This window comes from Athene cunicularia (genome assembly GCF_003259725.1).
Source record: "Athene cunicularia isolate RWA chromosome 10 unlocalized genomic scaffold, athCun1 chr10_part1, whole genome shotgun sequence".
Taxonomy (NCBI): Eukaryota; Metazoa; Chordata; class Aves; order Strigiformes; family Strigidae; genus Athene; species Athene cunicularia.
Window position 1 is genome coordinate 7816235 of NW_020799112.1, and position 19995 is coordinate 7836229.

General features: G+C 42.5%; 2 protein-coding genes across 4 annotated transcripts in view; both read left to right on the forward strand.

Annotated features, from left to right (window-relative positions):
- Positions 1-19: 19 nt before the first annotated feature.
- On the forward strand, positions 20-19518 carry BLM (BLM RecQ like helicase). 3 transcript variants are annotated; one of them, XM_026856474.1, is made up of 21 exons: positions 20-672; positions 882-884; positions 1791-1977; positions 2399-2511; positions 3649-3781; positions 4783-5516; positions 6354-6530; positions 6950-7068; positions 8469-8582; positions 9335-9433; positions 9522-9670; positions 10510-10616; positions 11407-11567; positions 12045-12240; positions 12670-12860; positions 13858-14005; positions 14364-14563; positions 15356-15548; positions 15980-16102; positions 17325-17532; positions 19206-19518. In XM_026856474.1, exons 5-21 carry the CDS (start codon positions 3687-3689, stop codon positions 19387-19389), a joined length of 3198 nt encoding a protein of 1065 aa, XP_026712275.1. In that variant the 5' UTR covers positions 20-672; positions 882-884; positions 1791-1977; positions 2399-2511; positions 3649-3686; the 3' UTR covers positions 19390-19518. The 3 variants fall into 3 exon arrangements, with proteins under 3 accessions (XP_026712275.1, XP_026712277.1, XP_026712276.1); XM_026856476.1 differs by having other exon boundaries at positions 2432-2511; positions 19206-19389; XM_026856475.1 differs by lacking the exon at positions 882-884 and having other exon boundaries at positions 19206-19389.
- The window catches only part of WDR76 (WD repeat domain 76), a 12534-nt gene continuing 11949 nt past the window's right edge, over positions 19411-19995 (forward strand). The window contains exon 1 of the mRNA XM_026856036.1: positions 19411-19431. Within this exon, the coding sequence (XP_026711837.1) occupies positions 19411-19431 (21 nt within the window). The remainder of the gene's footprint in view (positions 19432-19995) is intronic.

The following is a 19995-nucleotide window of genomic DNA, read 5'->3' on the forward strand; positions in this document are numbered from 1 at the left end:
GTATAAGAGACAGGTCCAGGGAGCCGCGGGGCTTCGCCGCCGCCTCAGCACTGAGGGACAAAGACGTTAACGCCTCCCTGCCTGATCGCGCCTCGGCCCTCCCTGCCTCCAAGGACAAGAAAACCCAAATCCAGGATTTCTTACCACCAGCAGCAGCAGCCGGCCCTCACGGACAGGGCCTCGAGACGGCCTGTGCGAGCCCAGCGCTTGCCGGGTCTGGGGAGGCGTCAAAAGACCCTGTGGCCACTGGAAAGACGAGCAGGAGCGAAGGGCTGCACCGTGCTCCCGGTCCTGCGGCCGGCCCCGTCATTACCGTAGAAGATGAGTGGGATGACATTGACGACTTCGATTTGTCAAGAATCGAAAAGAAGTATTGCAGACCACCGGTCCTGTCCCCCAAAGGGCAGCGGGCCTCCTGCAAGGCCTCCCAGAGGTCAAACCCTTGCCGGGATGAGCCGCTGGTCTCTCCCGGGACTGTGGGCGACGACGTGGGGCCTCGCAGACACGTGGAGTCCTCTCTAGAGGCTGAACAACGGCCCTTGTCGCAGCAATCTCTCATCTGTCTTGAGGATTCAGCTCCCTGCAGTGGTAACAAGGCTGTGGGTGAGGACCTTTGGGAGAATCTATCTGCTGACGTGATTTCGGATGATGAAGGGCAAGAGGCTCACCCAGGTAACAGTTTATTTTAAAGTACCGGTGAGCTGGGAAAAAATACGTTCGTGTTTGCACACAGAGGGCTTGATCTTTGAGAAAGCAAGCGGGAGCTGCGTGCTCGTGTCTGAGGAGGGGTTGTGGGTATGTGATTTTGTTTGTGTGGCCACAGCGTGTGAAAGTGCCGGGTTGTAAGTAGTGGGTCGTTGTTTCTGTGGCAGGAGTAGCAGCTGGTCACGTGGAGTTGTAAGAGTGCCCATACGGCAGTCCAGAAACGAAGAACAATGTAGGCATGTTACAGAAAGGAAAGTACTTTTAAAATTCGTACGAACTAAATATAGTGAAGAGAAATATTAAACCATAAAAAGAGATCTCTTTTAATTTAAAAAAGCAAAAACAAAACCACCCACAAAAATCTGCCAACCTTTGATTATGACCAAAAGGTTCATGACTGTCAGTCAGAGTGCTTCCACACACTTCTCTATTTGATATGCCTTACCTATTATATTTTGAAAATTTTGATCTTTATTTGTGAAATTAATGTTTATGCAATGGAATAACATTGAACAGTGTTCTGTGATGCTGCCATTATACTAAATAGAAAAAGGATTTGTGAACTATATTTTTCTTCTATAGAATACATTGCTACCTTTCCCCTCTTTCTGTGAAATTAGTTTTAATATATTAATGATACTGATACTGGCCTTTCTTAGTAGGATTTGTCTTATAAGGCACTGTACATGTAAATTAACCTTCTAATTCCAGTATAGGGACTGTGCTAGTTGATGAGTCTATGCTCTTTTTAAGCTATTAGTTAATATAACAAGAGTTTTCTGTAAAATCTCTTGTAGGGAAATATATCTCTTAAGTTTTTATCTTCTGACAGGGCAAGGTAACTGCAGGCAAGCTATATAACTTTTCCACTTGAAAGACAGTTTGTGGGGTTTTTGTCTGTTTGTTATTAATGGGGAGGAAAAAGGGAGCAGTAACTTTTTTTGTCCTTTAAAAGTCAGAAACTGTATTAAATGAGTATTTTGAAATCCAGCTATTAATTTTTCCCCTCTGTTCAGCTGCATTTTTCCTTATACCAGGATGAGTTTACAGTGTTACCTGACAATATCAATACTCTTCTCTTTCAGCTAATGATGGAAGTGGTGAGAGCCAGAGGCCAAGCAGTGCTGAGAAACATAGCCCCCCTGAGCTGGCAGAGGCCAACACTGAGCTGGTTGCAGGCCCTGAGCTTGAAGAGGATGATTACTTAGATATCATTCCACCCTCCCCTGAAGAAGAGCTGCCTTCCTTCTTGCCTTCTGTAAAAAGTATTAGGTGAAACAAAGTTCACGGATAAAACTGTCTTGATTTTAAAAAGTACCAAAAAAGACATGAGACTAGTGCTTGTTAAAAAGTTATGGGTTGAGTCGACTGTGCTTGGCAGGTTGGCAGTTGACAGCTGCTGTTAATGTTTTATGAAATACTTTTTTTTTATGGCCAATGTTTAAGGTGGCTTTTGCTTCAGAAAAAGCAGAGTTATTTTTCCTTTCATAGTGGGAGGGGAAAAATTAATATTGAAGCAAGTCTCTGGCACATGGGATGACTGACAAACTGCTCAGCTACTTGGATTTTAACTGGGTTTTCAGAAACTTGTTTATCTTTTACACACATCTTAAATGCTGTTATTCTAAAAGATAAATTTCTCTTATGGAAATTCCTTGATTTACAGATACCTGTATTTTTCTTTTAATGTTAGTAGTATTTTCAAAGAATCTCCTACTGGTGGAAGATCCACAGGTAGCAGCATTGAGTCCCAGGTTGCCACAACTCAGCCTCTTGCTGGAAGTGATCCTGGTGCGGAGGCTGCAGGTATGCGAAATGTTTTGAAATTTGATGCCTCTGATTTTGGGGATGGCTTGCAACTAATTGTTCTCCTGTGTATCCCATGTAAGCGAGAGCTTTAACTGACAGATGGGGGCAAGGGAGCAGGGTGTGTGTACATTGTGTAGGCTTGGGGCTGTTGTCTGATCCTGAGTCCGGGTTTGTCAGCACCAGCCTGGGACACTGCACAGACCTTCTTTTCAGAACTTAGCAGCCCAGATCGACCCAATTGTTTCCGAATCAGCTCTAGTCCAAAGGCACACCACTATAAGCTGGAGCTGTGTCAGTGCTTCTGTCTGCTTCCCACAGATGCCGGCTTTGAGAGATACTGAGCTAAAATGTTTCTCAGTTTCATTTGCAGAATGAAAAGTTACTAAGTGGAGGTGTGGCACAGCCTGCTTTTAAGGCTGCAGGTTCAGACTTTCCTGTCAAAATATATAAAAATACAGCTTATGATACTGTTCCACAGTGTTATTTATGATTTTCTGTTTGTAAATTCCCAGAGCAGTGTTGTTATTTATGTTTTAACAATGCTGTTCTGGAAATCAATTTAATCAAGCTCCATCTTGTCATCCTCAGGGTGCCGATAGCAAACCCTGGCTTGGTGCATCCTCCTGACCACCCAGTGAGTCAGTGTTAGGCCAGGGTTTAGGCCAAGGGGTCACACCCCTGGTAGCAGTAGTTCATTGACAAAATCTAGGTGGTTTGCAGTGGTGCCAAATTTGAAAGGGAAGGTCATGAAGGTCCTATGGTGTTTCCTAGTCTAGAATTGCAATGTAATATTTTGATAAAATGTGTTTTAATGTGGTTGGGGAGGGGTAATGAGATAAGAAAAACATCTAGACTTGAATGTTTTTTGGAAATAAGTTTGAAAGAACTGTGATGAGGTTTGGAAAATTTATATAGATGACTAATTAAAAGGCAAGGGCAAAAATACGTAGCCTGGGTAAGTTCATGCATGCAGAAATGGTTTCTTTATGCAAATGGACTTTAAAAAAATATATTGAAAGTAAATTATTTACTTATTTGTTACAATTTACTGGGTTTTGGGAGAGTGGTATCATCTTGTTACATATTCTAATAACAATCAGTATTGGTGCCTGCTAAAATCACTTAATCTAACAGATGAAGGCGGGTGTTTGGCGCAGCAGCTCTACAGCATCATGGACGGTATCTGTCAGCTGGTGGACGCCATCCCCCTCCATGAGCTTCAGTCCCTGTCGTGCGCAAGGGAGCTCCTCCAGCAGAGAGATCTCAGGTAGCTCCCCCGAGCAGCCTTCCCCTTCTGCCTCTCCCTACTGAGCGGCTCCATCCCGCGGAAAAGACGATGCTGAAGGGTTGCTTAAACAGCTTAAAATTACTGACTGAATGAAGGCAAAAAATACCCCAAACTGCTGAAAGTATTAACAACTCCAGTGTTCTGCCAGAAGAAAGGGTCCAGTTCCCCGTTCAGCCTGAGGCAGGGTGAGTCCTGTGTCTCTCCTCTGGTAGGTGACAGCACAAGCTCCTTCCCGAGGAGCTGGGTGATGTATATAACCAGCTGTTATACACCCCCTTTCCTCCTAACCAGAGGCATTAATTTAACACTCTTTCTCCGAGAGAATGTTAAATCTCTATTAAATAGCTGTCATTGGCCACAGTGATTATGACTTCTCCCAGTACCCACATACTTGTCACCTTTCAGTGTGATTATTGCTACTTCAAATGCTGCTTTAACGTCTGCGGATGCCGCAATACCTAGTCAAGGTCCTGAGTTTTGGGATTTTGTTTTGTTTTTTCACTGGGACTATGTGCTTTTTCTGAGCATTCTCAGTGAAACTAATTATTCTATTTCCACTTATTGCTCTAGTCAGACATAGTCTTTAGAAAATACATAAAACCATAATTTGGTTCAAGCATATTTTTACTTTTTTAACTTCAGGTTTGTGCCTCTAAGGATTTTTTTTTTTTTAAATTCTCTACCTTGCCTGGATCAGTTCCTTGCTGTTGGAAATTCTTTTCTTTTATGTCTGCAGAGAAAATGTAGTAGTTTTATAATTATTTTATTCAACCGAGTTCTGGTATTACTCTCTCTTCTCTAGATTTGTTTGAAATATCTTGAAAATGTAGTGACACAGAATATGCTGTGGCCATCATATGTTAATATTTTTAATAGGAGAGAGACAAAACAGTTTTGTGTATGTTGTAGAACTTGATAAATCTTTGCTTATGACTAAATATTTATTTTTTCCTTCTTTCTTCCCTTGCCATCTCTCCCAGGAGAAAATTACTAGGAAATTCTATTTCCTGGAACAAAAGTAGCCCAAACAACACTTTTCCTAGAAACTGGAAGGCATGTGTGGAGCGGGGCCCTCTTGCTTGTCCCGGTGATACTCCGTGTTCTGGCCCCAACTGGAGCTTCAGTTCTGGCAGAAACTCGCCAAAATCCACAAACCTCCCGTCTCTGCTTTCTGGGACTGTTAATTCAAGCAGTTTTTCTATCAAAACCAATCAAACCTTGGGTACCTCTTACGTTTCAAAGCAAAGTCTTGAGGAGATCACCTGCCCAGAACCCACAGTGCTGAATTCTCCCAAGGTAAATGGCCAAGAGGGAGCTTCCTCCAGCCTCCATTCAACGTCCTCTGACAGCAGCTGGTGGGGAAAACCGGGGCTGAGAAACGGTGGGGATGGTCAGCGGATGGAGAGGCCCCTCACGAGCACAGCTCTGAAAGCTCAGAGACAAGGTCCCTTGGGCCCCCCTGCAGAAGGCAGTCTGGGTCTCAACGATACAGACTTTGACCTCGATCCCTTTGATTTTGATGAGGGCTGGGAGAATTTGGAGAATGTTTCAGCACCTGAGACGCCCTCCACGCTGTTGTACCAGCCCATCCGGGAGGGGCCCCCTGCCCAGTCGCTGCTGTCAAAGATCATGTCCAGAGCCAAAGGATCTGCCCTGGCATCAAACCCTACTGCTCCAAAATCAACATTCTCGACGGCAACAAAGAACCATTCAGGTGAATTATGCTTATTAGCATTACTGTCCTTCCCTGTTTAAATTCTTATTTACTTATTTTTTAAACCTAAGGCCAAGTACCTTACTGTAGGTTGCATCAAAGCCTCTTGTTTCTGTGGAAATTTCTTTTGGTTTCTCTCTGCAAAGTCATCTTCCTCCAAGCGATGCCAAACTTCTTGAATACTTACTTGCCGTGCAGGTTGCAGGCTGCTGGGAAGATGAAGCTGCTAAAATTAGAAACTAGAGCGTTTCTGTGTGTTTAATTAAATAATGATTCTGCAGTTGTTAATTCAAAGCTGTACAACGGTTTTAGCTGTTTATGCACAATGTTCAAAAACAAACACTTGTTGAAGCAAACCAAACTCCTCTGGGGCATGGGGTGGGTCACTATTATTTGTGGTTACTGTAAGAGCCGGTTGGTAAAGGGCGAGGTGGAAATGTTAACCTGTTTCATTGGCTCTGTCGCTGATTCAGCCAGCACCTGCTGTGGGGAGCCTCTTCGTAGCTGTGTGAGCTTTCAGTGCTAGACTGGGCAGTTTCTACAGTCAGGGCTTAGAAACTGGTTTCCAGAGATTTGCATATGGTCAAAATTCACGCTTTAGCTGGTCTTACATTCTAGATGAATGTCATTTTTCGCCCCCTCCCCCCCCATAAGTTGTGATTTGAGTTTAAAAGGTTTAAAGGGTTGAAGTGGTGGCTAAGCCTTCCGTTCTAATGAAGCGGTTTTATGTCGCAGGAGGGGCAGCACAACCTGATATTGTTATATATCATTATATATTGTTATATATATAGAGTAATATATATATATTACTCTAACTATGTTTTCCTTGTCTACTAGATCTGCCAGTTAATAACCCTGCACTGGAACATTTTAGGGGTATGAAATTCTCTCATTCTGAAGAAATGATGAATATATTTCACAAAAAGTTTGGTTTGCACTATTTTCGGACAAATCAGCTGGAGGCCATCAATGCTGCTCTTCTGGGTGAAGATTGTTTCATCCTAATGCCCACAGGTAGGTATCTTCAAATGCCACATGGCTGCAGGCTTTTGAGTGCTGGCAGGCTCTATTAAATAAAGACCTGAAGCTCTTTTTGCAAGGCCCGTGATGAACTTCCCTCTTTCTCTGTGCTTTTGCGGAGGTGGCCATAAATTGTGCTGCTTGAATTCTGTGGCTGCAAGATTTCTGACATACTGTATGAACTGCGGTGCCTTGAGTGAGGCGATTGAATTTCTGCTTTCCGTAATATTTCCCATGATAGTTGTTCCTTATCCTTCATATGTAGCATTAGAGGCAGTCATTGGTAAAAGTTCATTTCTGAAAGTGCTGTAAAATGGGAAGTAAGAGATAGGCCCCCCATCTTCCACTCCTCCACACCATCTCCCTTTTCTCTCGATACCCAACGTTTGTTGTGTTCTGCTTAATCCTTGCAGGGGGTGGTAAAAGCTTGTGCTACCAGTTACCAGCGTGTGTCTCTGCCGGAGTCACTATCGTGATCTCTCCATTGAGGTCGCTGATAATAGATCAAGTTCAGAAGCTGAAGACTCTAGATGTAAGTTCAAGCAGCTTTATTTAGTTAAACTAAATATAAGTGAAATTAGAAATCTGAAAATTTACAGCAAATCTTATGTCTCTCAAATATAAACTGCAAACATTGATTAGATTGGAATGGTAAAAGGCAAACAAAGCTGTGTAGGATGGATTAAATTAGATGAAATAGAATATCTTGGCAGTGTAACTGCTAAATTTATTGATGATGCTTGTGTGGATTTGTTATTGGAGCTTAGCTGTCAAGTACAGATGCCTGATTCTTAGAACCTGAGAGTTGCATTTAGGCACCTAAAGAGGAGCAGCCTGGCTCTGTAGCAGAAATAAGCACCTACGGTTCCTGAGCTGAGCGAGTTCTGGAGATGCAAAGCACTTCTAGAGAAGTAAGAAAGTGAAGGCAGAAGATGTGTGCTCCTACAGCTGACCCCTTAGGAGCTGCTTTTGCCTCAGTGAAGTGACTTTCATCCGCAGTGTATTACTAATATTGAGAGATCAGTGGAGAAAAAGTGGATAAGACGTTTTAGGGCAAAAACCCAGAGATGGTTTGAGGTGTGAGACCGAGGGGACTATGATGCAGGGTTCTGAAGCTCGGACAAATCCTTCTCTTGTCAAGTACAGTTGACAGTCTGACTAGGCAGGGCCCTTGAAGATTTGTTGGCCCTTCAGTGACTACTGTGCTGGTCTCCACCCTGGCTGGTGTGGCGGGCTGCACCGCTGTAAAAGCCGATTAAATGGGCTCTGGGGCTCCTGGGGACTCGTGGCTGCAGAGGGCATCTCCTGCAGAGCTGCAGGCCAGAGGAAGAGGAGACAAGCAGGCAGAAATGGCTCTGTTGGTGCGACCTGTTCTTACACCGGTTTTGTCCTCAGGGTCTCATTCCTTTGTTACTAGTCAGCATGAATAGTAAGTTATACTTTTAAACTTAATACTAAATTGCTGCTCCAGGTTGTATCCAGTCTATTCCAATGCAATGTTGTTCTGTGGGCCCTGTCACTGAGGGTGTTATCATGTTTTTGTGCTTCTTGCACATTCACACATGCAATTCAAACTTACAGTGTATTGAGCAATAAACAAACATCACATCTGTTTTCTTTACTGGACAGAGAGTTCAAAGAAAGTGGAGAAATCCCCTAGGTCAGCCATCAGTTTGCTGGTAGAATTGGGAGCAAAGAATTGAATTTGGCTTATAGTCTCTTGGTTTTATTGTTAGAAAAATTCTGTGATGTCTACAGTGCGGTGGGGGTTCAAATGCTATCTGTAATTACACAAGCATTGAAAATGTTCACTGAGGATAGTAAATGCACATACTTTGATCTGATTTATAACTAGATGTAGGACTGTAGTTGGAGGTTCTTCTGTTTTGTGCATATTAAAGCTTTTTTTTTTTTTTTTTTTCTTCAATATAGATTGCTGCAACATACCTGACTGGTGATAGAACGGATGCTGATGCTTCAAAAATATATATGCAATTGTCAAAAAAAGATCCTGTAATAAAGCTTCTGTATGTTACCCCTGAGAAGGTTTGTATTTAATTTGAATTCTAAAATTATGGAGGCAACAAGAGGAAGATTACTATAAGGTATTAAAGGGGAAACACTGAACTTAGAGTAGGCTTCTGGGGAAAAAAAATGCTAAACATTATTTAGATAATTCAGTAAGACTCTGTACAGACATAACTAATTTCCTAATTTCAGTCAGTAAGTAACCAAGAATGAGAACTGAATATGTCTTACAATGTAAGTTCTCAAAACAAAAAAACCCACTGTGCCAGCCATTTCAATATATCTCACTACATATTAGTGGCTAGCTGCTGTCAATTTGCTGTTAGAATCTAGGCTGCTGTGGACAGGAAAATACCCAGAGAAAATGTATAACTGTCAGGGTAACAGGTCGAAGGATTGCTGTGCACTTCATTATGTGCTGCCTTTAAAGATTGTCATTCCCCAGGAGCTTTGTAAGAGGGGAGTGCAGTGTGCTGACTACGTTTCTCTTTCAGCATTGTCTTTCGTAACAGGAGTCATTTAAATTTACTCAGATTGCAGGACCTCTGGATAGGTGATCCTGGGACCCTGCAGTAATCCCGCTCCAGCTGCTCCGTTGTCAGTTAAACTGTAGCTGATTGATTGCCATCTTCTTCACACCTTCAGGCTGTAGCCGTGCAGCCGCAATACCTTTGCTGTCCAGAACAGCTGTTTGTGTGTTCCTCACTGGGCGGGTGATGTGACGCTGTTGTTACTTTGCTTTCTCACGCCACTGGTGGCTCTGTGCCTAGGTCTGTGCAAGCAACCGACTGATGTCAGCCTTGGAAAACCTCTACAACAGGAAACTCCTTGCGCGTTTTGTCATTGATGAGGCCCACTGTGTCAGCCAGGTGAAAACCTTGACTTGTTTTCCAAGATAGCAAAAAAATCAGTTGGAGCATCTTACTCAGTTATACTTCAATCTTGTTTTTCAACTAGTGGGGTCACGATTTTCGACAAGACTACAAACGGTTGAATATGCTCCGCAGGAAGTTTCGCTCTGTTCCTATGATGGCTCTGACTGCCACTGCCAACCCCAGAGTGCAGAAGGATGTTCAGAATCAGCTTGAGATGCTAAAACCACAAGTGTAAGTCGCTCAGCAGTTTCCTGAAGCAATTTGTTTGTGACACAGAAATTCTGAATGGAAAACTTAGTAAAGTAAGAAAAGCATTACAGGTCCACCTGTAATACTTATGTTGTTGTAGCTGATTAAATGAGAATGTGTGAGGGGAATTGAATGTGACTTATAAACAGAATATTAAAGTAAGAAAAAAATCCACTTGCCAGACTCTTCCTTGCATCATTAAGGAAGCTGTGTAATAGAAAATTCTGACATTTTCTGTCACTGACAAAACATACAAGTTGGATTTTAGGGTGCTTTTCATGAGACTCCTGGAAAACTGCAAAGGCTGGAAGTGTTTTTTAATTAGCACTGGCAGTAACATAGATAATGAGGTATCATTGGGCCTGGATTGTATTGTAGTGTGTTCGTTGTACACGATGGAAAAAAAAAATTGTTTTGTTGAACTTCTCATTTTAGAAATGAATTTTAGAGTAGAAGGAGGGAGGTGGCACTGTATTTTGCAAATTTGATGGGTCAGATGTGGGTGCTAGTGTTCAAAAGGGAAATGAAGGCGAGGCAAATAGCTCTGTGTGTGGTTTATGGTTTGTCAGCATTTCTTCCCTCTACACAGTGCCATGGAGCTTCATTTTTTTTCACAGCCACAGGAAAAATGCAGGAATTTTAGACCCAGAGTATGGGTGATGTGAATCTCCGTGAGCATAGTGCAACAATAATTCCTTTGCCGATAATGCAGAAGGAGTATCAGTTAGCTGAAGGGGGGACGCTCCAGTCAGTCCCTAGTTTCTTGACAGGATTAATGCACCCATAAAGCTGACGAGTACCTATGAACTGTCCCATTTTAGGTTTACAATGAGCTTCAACAGGCATAACTTGAAATATGATGTATTGCCCAAGAAGCCAAAGAAGGTGGCAATGGATTGCTTGGAATGGATTAAAAAATATCATCCCTGTGAGTACTGAGCAACATAGTGTGCTTGTGTGCTTTTTTATGAACTGCTTCTTAAGGCAGATAAAAGCTTCTATAATGCTGTAAAAACCCCAAACTTGTATCTTTCTGGAAATGACTAATGTATTTACAAGAAAAACAAGTTGGAGGCAAAATTATGTTATTGGTAATGGAAATCAGATTTATGGGCATCATAAAGTCAAGAGTTCAAGTTAAGATGGAAAAGTAAATGATGGTAAAACTCTTGGGTAATCTTTCTGGAGGTTGCCAGACCTTTTAGCATCGTGTCTTCAGAGTATAAAGGCCATCTAATATCCGTACTGTTCTCAGTGTTTAATTCTGTTAGTCTGCTTATCTCTGGTCCCCCTTGGAGGTACCTCCAGGGGCTCCTCTCTTCCCCGGCTCACTTCTGGAGCCTGGCAGCTCCTGCTGCTGGCAGTGGGCTGCACCCAGCTCCATGGCTTCCCTCATGCTGGGACCTGCCCTATCACTGGCTGAACTGTTCTGCCTCTTAATTTGTGTAGTCCTTTATTCATGCATTTTAAATCCTAAGATACATGGTACCAAGCAGGAAACCTTTTCTTGATTCCACCTGGCCAAAAAAACAGGAATTGGGCAGGGAGAAACTTAACAAAATAAATTAATATTAAATTAAAATTTAATAAAATTAAAGTTACTGCATTATGCTTGCCAACCTCTCCCTATTGGAATAAATGTATTAACTCGACAGGTATGACTGTTAAGCAAGCGAAAGGGAATGAAGCTGTATTGTAGCACAAATCTTTTTTTGCAGATGACTCTGGAATAATTTATTGCCTTTCACGTCATGAGTGTGACACGACAGCAGCTATTCTGCAGAGTCAAGGTCTTGCTGCGCTTGCCTACCACGCTGGCCTCACTGACTCCAACAGAGATCTTGTACAAAAGAAGTGGATTAATCAAGAAGGTTGCCAGGTAAAAGAGAGCGACTGGGGAAAAGAAGTGAATAGAATTTAGAGCACTTTTATCCCTCATGGCCTAGGAAATGAAAGCGAAGTTGTGTAACATTATTTCCAAATTGGATGCAGTATTAAAAAAACGATCCAAACGGGTCTGCCGAAACACATTAGCTGTCGCTTTCTTTGGGGGTTTACAAATCAAAGGCTGCAGTGCTGCACCCAGGTATGAAGGAACTGAGCAGCACAAGGCTTCTGAAACAGCTCAAGGCACACTGCCAAAGATATTGAGACTCAAATTTGGAGTTTTCCCTTTGTTGGGAATAGCTCTTCTGAAAGGAGGGGTGGATTTGCTATTTTGTACTTGTCTTGCAGTGTTACAGTTGAATTTCCAGGTTCTGCACAGTTTTGTAACCCTGATGGCCTATTTTCGATGCAGAGTGCTGCATGAATGACTCCCACAGCTCTACATAATGAACGATTACTTCCTTCCCAGGTTATATGTGCGACAGTTGCCTTTGGAATGGGAATTGATAAACCTGATGTACGCTACGTTATCCATGCTTCTCTTCCCAAATCTATAGAAGGTTACTATCAGGAATCTGGCAGAGCTGGACGAGATGGCGAGATGTCCCACTGCCTGCTCTTCTACAGCTACAGTGATGTCACCAGACTGAGAAGGTTGATACTGAGTGAGTCCTCATGTCTATAACTTAATGGAGACAATGCTAACAGAGGTGCATAGTCCCTGGTCTCCGTTTTGTTTAGACTGTGTCACCTCCTCATTTAGAAGCACCGTACATACGTACTGCGGTGTTGCAGAGGTGGGAAGACTCTGCATCTTCACCTGAACGGTTTTCTGTAATGAAAGATTTTGTCACTTGTACTTAATTTTAGTCATTTTGCTTCATACATATCCATCTCTTGATTCTTGTAATTCTAGTCTTATTTCCCTTCTCCATTGTTTAAAACTTCAGCGGTAAAATCTGTCTCTAGGTTAGTTCTGTACTAACCTACTCATCTTTTTTTTTAAGCAAAAAAATTATGGTGTTTTGTCTGATTATATATTAAAATGCAGAAGTGCAGATTTAACAAATACAATTGAATTTGTTGCGTTTCAGTGGAGAAAGATGGAAACAGTCACACGAGAGAGACCCACTTTAACAACCTGTACAGTATGGTTCACTACTGTGAGAATGTCGTTGACTGCCGGCGAATTCAGCTTTTGGCCTACTTTGGGGAAAGTAATTTTAATCCCACCTTCTGTAAAGATCACCCGGAAGTAACCTGTGATAACTGCAGTAGAAAGAAGGTAAAAGCCACAGCTCTTATTAATAGTGTTTTTAAACTGATTTTACATTTAGCTGTTAAAAAATGGTTACATGATGTTTGGGAAGGCAAGTGGGGAAAATTAATAAGATGTCTTGTATTTTTGTGATGCTAGATGCTTCGAATTATTTCCAGGGTTTAACCTAGAGTGGAATTACACACGGACTTACGATGCTCCTGTTTCTGTCAGAGGAGGTGTAAGGATGTTCCTTGGAGTGGATTTTCTTGGCCACAGCACTTATAGGAGGCAGGAGCTGATACAGGATCCCTTGGAATGGCTGTGAGGAAATCCCTTCAGCTGCCAATTCTGATGTTTTCCAGGCAGCTTTGCACTGCCAGGGCAGCGCAGGTGCCATGTCAGGAGGGTGCGCACCACTTGAGGAGGCCAAAGGTTGGGGTTTGTGCGCCAGGGATTGAAACAAACTTGTCAGTGGCATGAACAGGAGCTCGGAGCAGACAGGGGAGAGTTACTGATCTCCATAAACCAGATCAGCTTTATATGTGATGATAATTGCTTCTCAGTCCTGTGTTTGAAGCATTACCTTACATAGCTGTGATTGTAATGTTTAGCTAGAATAATTTATATTCAGTCCAGGCTTCTCATTTTAATGCATACTGGAGGTGTAAATTCTAGTGCATGGCAGCAGAATAATTATGGGAATGCTTTCCAGATGATTGACTTTGATTACTGGTATTCACGCAGCAATCTTGCAGCTCACTCTATAGAATTAACACAATAGAGATTAAACACAATCAACTGGTATGTATTATTGCATTTTCCAGAGCATTATCAAATCCATAATTCCTGAGACTGTATTGTATCACTGTAGGTGTACTAACTAGAAAATCACTATTTCTCTCTTTGGAACAAAATGAATTCATGACTGGAAAAAGCTCAATAATGAAAAGGTTGTCAGTAACAACCTGCATTACGACAGAGCCATGTAACGCTGTTTCCTCATCAAGTCTATTTTTAATAGGATTACAAATCAAGAAATGTAACAGATGAAGTGAAGAGCATTGTAAGATTTGTACAAGAGCACTGTGGACAAATGGGACGAATAAACACAAAGAGAAATACACGTTCTGGAAGGTACACGCTGAACATGATGGTGGACATCTTCTTGGGTAAGTACTGCTCCTCCAGAGACACCACCTCAATAGACTTGGTGTGTGAAGTCCTGGCTAGGTACAGAAGGTCTGCACAACACCAGCAGTGGTTTAAAAGAAGGTGTCTTTTACAAAGTTATTCTTCCCAGGAATCTCTTGGTGATAAATGATCCAAAATAAATGAGAGTAAAGCTTTAATCCATTTCAGGTTGCTATAGTGATAATATTAGTTTTCTGGTGGTGCTTTGAGTTTCTGGTGCATAAAAACATTTTTTGCTGTGCATAGACTATGGAATGCCCTCAGGAGTCTCCCACAGCCTGTAAATACCTGCGTACCTCCTGATCGCAAGCTGAGCCTGTGATTTCTGTTGCACAGGCACAACGAGTGCAAAGATTCAGTCCGGAATATTCGGGAAGGGAGCTGCCTACTCCAGGCATAATGTTGAAAGGCTCTTTAGAAAACTGGTCTTGGACAAGATTCTGGATGAAGACTTGTATATCACAGCTAATGACCAAGCGGTAGCGTATATAGTTCTAGGAGAGAAAGCTCAGGCTGTGCTAAATGGATCACTACAGGTATGTAAGATTTTTTTTTTTTTTCTCACTTGAACATATTGTTTTAAGGAATGTGCTACAGTTTTTATGTAGCATATACCCTAGGACAGTTTAAACATAATTGCCTACCAGCTGGAGTACAGGAACTGGTCTTTAGCAGATGCCAGGAACAGAATCCAACAAGCATGGTTTCTGGTCCAGTATTCTAATAACAATGTTGTGAGGTAAAAGGTGAGTTTGAGAAGATCAGAGAGGATGAAATCTTTCTTTCCACCCTCCCATCCACCTGATTCCAGCTTGACAGGAAAGGAAAGTTGTGACCAACACAGAAAAAGCTAGTTAAGTAGCAAAGAACAAACAGTGCTACCTTTTCCTGTATTTTCTGCTCTATTTTTTCCAGTCATTGGTCAGCTCTGATGGAAAATACACTTCAAGGTCATGGAAGCAGTCCCAGAATTGCTTGAGGCAGTATCTCCTCTGCACTAGTGCTGTGTTTGGCGAAGAGCAGAGCCCTCAGCTCACACTTAGTGACCCCTGTTTAAAGCCAGCTGTGAATTGGGGTCTCGGCATTTTTGCCCTGTGTTGTGTATACTCTTGCTAGCTCTCCGTAGGAGAAACTTAAGGGTGGTTGAGTAGCCTGTTAGAAAACAAATATCATTTAAAAAGTGTATACTGGGTAAATAGCTTTTTTTTGGTCCATCAAAGAATGCTTTTGGTTTCCTTCAGTGTTTCCCTGTGTTACCAGTCAGTCTGCTAATGACGGCTCTGCAGTAACTGCCCCAACAGGAGTTACTGGTTGGTTTATTTTAACAGGTGGAGTTTCATGAAACAGAAAGTGCCAGTGCCATCAGAAAGCAAAGGGCTTCCATGGCAAAAATGTCCCAGCGGGAAGAGATGGTTAAAAAGTGCCTTGGGGAACTTACAGACACCTGCAAAACGCTTGGGAAAGTCTTTGACGTGCATTACTTCAATATTTTCAGTACTTCAACTCTAAAGAAAATAGCAGGTAACGTCAGCTTCTCATTACTCAGAGCCCCTGTTGGCAGCAGGCTGCGCGGGCAATTGTAGCCTTTGCTGACAGAAAATCCACCGTTTTGAACGTTTAGTGAGAACAGATTTAAGTTTACGTAACTGAGCGGGTGCTCTGGAAGCAGTGGACGCAGCAGGGTTCTGTGGAGCTGTGGTTTGTGCTGTAGCAGTCCTGCCTGATAAGAGCCACCCAAGTAGTCATGCTGCAAAACAAACTGAAGTATCATCAGAGAGAACTTTCAGACTAGTTTTTGTGCTCGCCAACTAGAAGCAAATCTGCTAGAAGCATGGCTTGTTTCCTGAAGGACTTAACTCATAGGGTGGCATGAAAAGGAATTAATGTCCTCCAGAATACTCTACCATAATCTCTCTTTTGACGTGTCTGACTAGTACTTTGTTGCATTACAGAAACCTTGTCATCTGATGCGGAGGTTTTACTGCAGATTGATGGTGTCACAGAAGACAAACTGGAAAAATATGGTGCAGAAATAATTAAAGTGATGGATAAGTACTCTGAATGGACCATACCAGGTTTAGTATCCTTTGCACCTAAACACGTACTTTCTGTTTAGTACCTTCTCTCCTCCTTTGTCAGGTTTCATTCAAAAGTTACCTTGTTTTAAATACAAATAACTAATGCTTACAGTTTAATCATTACCAAAACGGAGCAATTGCACGCTTTCAGAACATACAGAGGTCTTTGCTGTCTTCTCACTACTTAAATTCAGCGTATCTCTGACAGACTGAAAAAGAAAAACAAGAACAAAGCAGACAGCTCTGCACCTAACCTATTAGTTATTGGGATTTATGTAATATGCTTAAGTATAATGAGAATTCTGACCTTAAGTTTTACACCCACATCCACTATGTCTGGGGTAACGTTGTAGCCTGGCAGATAATCAAGAACTACTACCTGTTCTCTTTCATAGTAATTGAGGTCAGTAAGTTCAGGTCTTCACTGACTAGCCCTTGCTCAGACATGAAGAACTTTCAAAGCTGGGTCTCTGGTCAGAACAGTCATATTTTACAATGCCTTTGCACAGCTCTAGCCTTACACACAATGTTCAGCTCAACGGAAAACTGAGCCCTGAGACCAGTAAATCTGGTAACTTCACATGAACGCAGCACATGGCCTGTGTTACGGTTGGGAATATTGGGTACAGCTTGACTATCCCATTTGACTTTGGGCCTGCAATTCTGGTGTTTGTGTTTAAGGAGGCCGTGCTTTCTTACACTGCAATGGGAACAAGTACATGTCCACAAACCTCATTTTTAAGTATTTTATTCTACTGCTTGTGCAAAGAATCACATCCCTCTTGATCATGACTGATTGAGAAGGAGCTCTCCACTGCCTGGGCCTTTCGGTGCCTCCTGATGCTGTTTTTAAAAACAAGTGCTGTATTTGTAGTATTTTTGGTATATTCCATAATTCTTTCCAGCTGATATGGGGAAGAGAATGTAAAGGCAGGAAGGCCAGTGTCACTAAAATAGTTTAGACAAGAAGCCAAGCTAGAGAAAATAGGACTGGCCAGTATTCTTTTATGTCATGAGATAAACCAAAACTGCCTTCTGTCCTTGCTTTACACCAACCTGCCTTTAGTCTGGAGCATCACTGGGATGAAGGTAGTGCAAAGGAGGTTCTGACCAGCAAGGACGGGAGTTTTGGTACCATCAGTGTGTTCTGGTGGACGGTTCTGAGTGGCCCAAGCCCTGTTTCGATCTCGTTAGTGTTAACTCACCTCTCTGTCTGTAGAAGATGCTGCCTGCCAAAGTGTGGACACAGCTCCGAGAAGCACTGGCACACTTGAGAGTGAGGAAGAAGCAGAAGATGTAGTTAAAACCTCAAGCTATTTTAGCAATAACGCAAACCAAAGAAGGAAGAGGAAAAGGCCGCCAAACTTTAGAGAATCCAAGAGGAAGAAGACAAGTAATGGTGGTAGCCAGCAGTTTCATCCCAAAGGGTACGTTGCTTGCGGTCGTTAGTAACTTTCCTTTGTCCAGAACAGCATGATGAAGGTCCCAGAATCTCACTGTTGTCCTTCTGCCTTTTCTTAAGTTTTTAAGAATGATATTAAAATTATCCAGGTACCTGGTAACAACTGTTCTACTTTGATTTTCTAGCATTTTTTGTTTAAAAAAGCTCCTGGTGAGGGAGGATATTTAACAATTGTTCTTTGTTTCTCACTTGTGACTGCCACAAGCTAAGTAGTGACACTAAATTTCAGTGTGCTGCCTTAACCATTATTACCAGGCTGACTGGATTCTGTGCTTGGAAACATAAAGAGGGCTTAAACTTCAAAGACTTGATGGAATATTTGAACTTCAGTTCCAAGTTCCTTGTTAATTCAAGTTCTCCCTCTGATTGTACCATACAAGGCAATGCCGCACAAGAGTGTAACGTTTGGATCCAAGAGTCGGGTCAGTCTTGAGCTTCTCAGGCAGATTTGCCACCGAACTGTCACAGGGTGATGAAGGAGCTAGGCTGGGCCTCATCCTTTGAGTCAATGACCTTATTTTCAGGGTTCATGTAGTTCTGAGTCTAGTAACTCAAGTAGTCGCAGTTTGTGCTGAAGGTCTGTGCTCCAAAACATAATGATAAATCAGTGCTAAAAGGAGATATGGGTGGAGAAATTCTGCCCTCCCCAAACCCTCTTTAAAAACAGGGGAGTGACAGTAGAAAACTTGAGCAATAACTTCTGATTTGGGGTTTATAGTTGTGCCTTTGAAAGGTTTGCTGTGCTCATAGCTTGCCTGGACAGAAAGGAATTAAACATAAGTTGCCTGTACTGTGGTGTGGCCAATTGCTCCGCCTAGAAATTTCACCTTGTTTGGTATGTGAGACAGAAACGAAGTATGTGGACAACCTATGCCTTGCCTTTCTGAAATAATTCTTTGAATGGGGTCTTATTCAGTCTGTAAGTGTCACAGAAATTGTGTTACATGTCAGCTGGGAGTTCAGGCCATTCAGAGTAGCTCTAAATGTTTCTAATGTGCTCTTGAAAATATTCTGTAAAATCCCCACCTGAAGTCACACCTAAAACGTAACGACTGTTAGGTTTTATTAGCTACTGGTATATTAACTACTTATATTTTGCTGCTTTAATATCACATCAAAGAGAAAATATAGTCTGCCTTGTTAAAACTCATTGCTTTTAGCAATTGTCTGTTCTCTCCAAGGATGTCTCCTCCTCTGGCCTGTTTTTCCTCATTCTGGTCTTTTTTTTTTTTTTTTTTTTTGGTAGCAAATAACACTTACCAGCCCAGTGGGTTTTATTCCCACCCTTTTCACCTTCCCATCTACTAAAATATTAGTCATTAAATGCTGTTGACCCTGATGTGTCACTTAATGTTGATATTCTAATTGGATTAATAGGAGTCAGGTTGGTTCAGCATTCTCTGTCCTTGTTTCAGGCTGCTTCTTGCCCTTAGGCAAAGGCTAGAGCAACTGCTACACTTGATTTACATTTCAAAGGGATTTTCACAGCCATGTGTATTTTTTAAAAACCCAGAAAATTAAAAATGAAAGCATAGTCTTCTAGAAAGTCTAATGGTGATGCATATGTAAGTACACCATGGGTGTGGGGAAGGGGGCAGGACGCAGATGTTTGACACACATGTCCTGTAATTTTTGCAGTGGTTACGGCAGGTACAGAAGGACAAAAAGGCCATCTGGCTTGAAGGCTCCAGCTTCCTCCGGCTCCAGTTCAGCCTCCTACAGGGTTAGTGCTACACAAGCAGCTGCTGCAAAGCTGGGGATCATGGCACCGCCGAAACCCAAAAACAGACAGTTCCTTCAGCCTTGCTATTCGGTGTTGTGACTAGGAAAATGTAAATACTGTATGAAATCAAGCCCTGAAGATGTAATCAATGTCTATTAAATTTGTTTCATTTGCTAAACCTTGCAAGACTTGTACATTTGTCGAGTAGAAAGACTCACATTAAATGTTTTTAAACTCAGCTTTATTTGGACCTTTCTTTATTTGTTTATAGTAGAAAGAATTCTAGACACGCTGCCCTCGGTTACAGGTGACCTCTTTATTACCCCCCCTTACAGCTACCACCATCAAAAGCTGTTGCTGAACTGCACTGCCGAGTGCTGCGCTTCCCGCTGCTCTCCCTTGCTACTGGTGCGAGCGCGTCCAAGCTCCAGAGCCGAGCTGCTCTTCCAGGGTTGTTCACCGGAGAGAGAAAATGTTGATGTTTCCGAGTTTGAAATTCTGTTCCCCAGGCGCTGGGGCTGGAGGGCCAAGCCCCGCCCCACGTGTGTTTTCTTCTTTTAGGCATTTTGGGTTTTTTTCAAGCTGAGATCCTGTCATTCGCGATCCCTGGAGCTGCTCTCGGCCTCCCCGCCCCGCACAAGGATCGCTCAGCCGCAGGGCTGGGACGAGCCGCCGCGAGCTGCCCCGGGGCAACGGCTCTTCCTG